Here is a 3809-nt window from a genome sequence, read left to right on the forward strand (position 1 = left end):
GAATGCCCACAGGTTCGGAAAGGCCTGGGGGCGGCTGGGCCTCGAGGCCCCGGAGTGCAGGGTGGGTGGGTTGACCTCAGGAGGGTGGCCGGGGACCCCAGTAGGGGCTGTCCTGCACCTGGGGCAAGAGGGGATGATGCCAGAGGCCCCCGACCCTCCTCCCCCCATTCGCCCCACAGCTTCCTTCGGAAACATGTCCTAGCTGCTGCCTAGGCTTGAACGCCGGACCTCAGCACTGTGACCGGAGCCCCTGACAAGCACGAGGCAGAGCTGGCCGTGCAGCCCCTCTCAGACCCCGCGTGAGGCCCCAGGGGCCAAGCCCAGCCCCATGGACAGGTGGGACGAGCATCGCCACCTCCAGCCACCTCTGGCTGTGCACTCCGGGCCGTGCCTGGGAGTGGGCGGGCGGGCAGGCAGGGGCTGCTTGAGTGGGGCCCTTCCTCCCAGGACCTGAGCCCAGGCCCACCCCCTGGTGCTGCTGGCAGCATGCAGGGCAGCCACCTGGAGCCAGAGCCGGTTTGGACAACCCCCCAGACTCCCAAGGAGTCTGCTTATTTATATTCCCTTCACCCGCACCCTCCATCGCCTGCTGAGTCACAAGTCTTCTAGGCATCCTGCCCTCCCCCAGGGCCAGAGGTCTGCCTCCTCGCCCCGTTTACGCCCTCCCCCAGCCCCTAGAGGACTGCCCACACAGGTGGGGTAAACTGCCAAGGCTCCCTTTGGTGTGTGGCCCTCCCCTGTCCTTGCCCAGAGAATGGTCATTGGCCCAGCCCAGCCAGCCACCGTGCCAAGGGCTCTCACTCATTTTTGAAACCCTTACCACACCCCCATCTACTCACGGGAACTGGGACACACGCCCAAGACCTGACCCCCAGGAGGACCCCATGCCCAGTGCCCAGCACCAGGCTCACCTGTGTCCTGGCCTTAGGTTGGGGGACGGCTCCCTCCTCCCAGGGTCATGGAGACTGCCTTCCAGGCTTAGTCATGGGTGGGCGTTCCCACTGCCCCTTTCCCAGGAGAACCCGGATCCACACAAGAACTGTTCTGACAGCTGCACCCCCCATGCCCACCCAGTGGAGACCCAGCCAGCACCTGAGCAACCACTCCGTGGGCCCAGCAGAGGGATAACTAGGGCAGTCCTGGCAGCCCCACCCTCTTGCACCCCTGCCCACTCAATCCCCTAGGGGATTCTGAAAATCTTGGAGACAGATGAGGCTGAGCCACCAGACCCCAATCCGTGCCCTGTGCCAGCCTCAGGATGGGAGGTTGGTTGTTGCAGGTCCCATGTGGAATTTGAACAACTGGCCTGGTGCCCCCCATCCCGTGCGCCTCCCCATGGGAAGCCCCTCATCCTGCCCGGCTGCCCTGAATGTCCCTGGCCACCTCATGCCATCACGACATGACCCTTTCCAGGGAGCCCTCCCTGTCTCTCTCCCCTTTTCCCTCCCTGCCTCGGACCCTCAGCCCCGCTGTGTTCTTGTCTCATCTTCCTTGTTTTGCGCTTTTTTATATTCTGACAAAAAAATCAGAAATAAACTTGGTTCTCAAGTGCCGCGAGTGTGGTGTCTGACTCTGGCCACCCAGGCATGTGGGGGACGCTCAGAGCCTTGAGTGGGGCCTGGGCCTGGGAGGAGGGGGCGCCTGGGCCAGCTGCCTCCAGCTGGGGCCACCAGGGGGCAGTGGTGTCCCATCCTGGTGGGGCGCCTATGTACCCCAGGCCCCTGCTGGCCCCAGCTGCCCCATGGGCCGCACCCAGAGGCAGGGACACAGGTGTGTTAGGTTCCTGGGGCTGTTGTAACAGATGACCACGATGGGGAGGTTTAACACAACAGAAACGAACTTTCTCACTGTTCTACAGGCCACAAGTCTGGAATCCAGCAGGGCAGCACTCCTTCCTGGGCTCAGGAAAGAACCCTTCCTCGTCTCTCCAGCTTCTGGGGGCTGCCCTGGGGGGATTCCTGGGCTCATGGACACACCACTCCATCCTGGATTCCAGGGTTACATCACCTCTGCCTAAATCTCCAAATCTCTGCCAAATCTCCCTCCTACAAGGACCCTTGTCACTGGACATAGGGCCCACCTGGATAATCCAGAATGATCTCTTCATTTCAAGACCCTTAACTTAATCACGTCTGCAAAACCTTTATTCCAAATGAGGTCCCATTCATAGGTTCCAGGGATCTGAAGTGACTATCTTTTGGGGATCCCCATTTAGCCCCCTACACAAGTGAAAGCCCTGACATAAGAAACACACGTCACAGCACATGCCCCCACACATACCCACACAGCAACCAGACACACAAATACTAACACAGAGGCATAAACCGAGCCCTGCAGTCTGGATACACACGCACAAACACACAGAGACACGATGACACCAGCATCCAGACACACAACACACTGACATACAGGGTCCCAGCATCCCATGACCTCCTAACATACAGAAAAACACCAGGCACAGTGCAACCCATACACAACACACAAAACATCACACGTTGCCCTGACATGCAGACGTGCTGTGGCCTGGACACACATCCACCAAGACCCAGACATCCCCCCACACCTTGTGTCCAGTCACTTGGACGCTAACATACGACCAGGAGGATCTTTCTCACCTAGTACGGGACACAGAGACATACCCTGACACCTTGATGGCCAAACAGGACACAGCTTGACATATGTGGTCATGCAGACACACATACCTACCAATTGGATGCACCTCAGGGCACACACACTGACACCCCCCGCTCCCGAAATCCTGCATGTCTTGACCCTGGGGTGAGCACAGTGAATGAGGGAAGGATTACAAGGGTCTCTCTGGCTCTGATTTCCAAAGGAAGGACGGACTGACCCCTCCACAGAGGGCCCCTCCCTGCCTCTGCCCCGGTGGACACTTGGGGCCTCGAGAGAAGCAGCCCCCAAAGGTCCCTGTGAGGAAAGGAAGACTCCAAATCTGCCCACACACAGTGTAGCCGAGCCTGCTCCAGCGTGGACAGAGCAGGTAGAAAGAGCCTCGGGGAAGGAGGAGTGCCTTTTACCTCTGTCTCCAAACTAGCGCTCCTTCCCTACTCCATTCATTTCCAAGTCTCGGTGAGGTGGGTGCCCTGTCACCCCCAGACCCGATCCCAGCATCCCTGCCAAGAGCCCAGTTCTGGGGCACAAAGGAGCAAGGAGGGCACTGGCTGCTGGTCTAGGACCACCGCCCTAAAGTAGACAGGCTGCTCAATCACCCCAGTAAAGCCCATGGCCTCAAACCGCCCCGGCACTGCCAGGAGCCAGGCCATTTCCTGAGGGTGGCCACAGGGCTGGTTGGAAAAGAGGCTGGATCCTGCTTTGCAGGCTCAAGGCCCCCGGGGCCAGGAGTTCAAGGTCCCAGGGGAGGGCAGCCTCTTTCGCTGCACCTTCCCGTCGCTTCCATCCGTGCGCGCTGGGCTTGGGGCAGCACCCAGCGCCCCACCGTGCCTCAGTTTACCCCAATGCCTGAAAAACACCTCCCGCCCGACGGAGGCATAACTGGCCACTTCGCCCTGACGGCCCAGCCCACGCAGGCGACGGACGGGGTACCGGGCAAGCGGATGGCCGCACGGACCCCCTCCCCCGACCCGTCTCTCCCGTCGCGGATAGCGGCAGGAATACCGCGAGAGTTCGCCCCCTCCCCCCCACAGTAAAACTGTCAAAGGTGGGAGGGGCGGGAGCGCGCATGTGCGCAGCGCGGCGCGCAGCCTGCGCCGCCCGGACCCCGCGCCCCGCGCACCGGCCCGGCCCGGCCCCGGCCTCCCCCCCGGCCCCGGCCCGCTGGGCGCCGCAGG

The 3809-nt window shown here is 61.4% G+C and overlaps 1 protein-coding gene across 1 annotated transcript in view; it reads left to right on the forward strand.

The window, feature by feature from the left end:
• Positions 1–445, forward strand: part of SAMD10 (sterile alpha motif domain containing 10) — a 3336-nt gene extending 2891 nt beyond the window's left edge. The window contains exon 5 of the mRNA XM_007462228.1: positions 180–445. Within this exon, the coding sequence (XP_007462290.1) occupies positions 180–202 (23 nt within the window). The 3' untranslated portion in view covers positions 203–445. The remainder of the gene's footprint in view (positions 1–179) is intronic.
• Positions 446–3809: the final 3364 nt, after the last annotated feature.

Source organism: Lipotes vexillifer, unplaced genomic scaffold (assembly GCF_000442215.2).
Source record: "Lipotes vexillifer unplaced genomic scaffold, Lipotes_vexillifer_v1.1 scaffold1798, whole genome shotgun sequence".
NCBI lineage: Eukaryota > Metazoa > Chordata > Mammalia > Artiodactyla > Lipotidae > Lipotes > Lipotes vexillifer.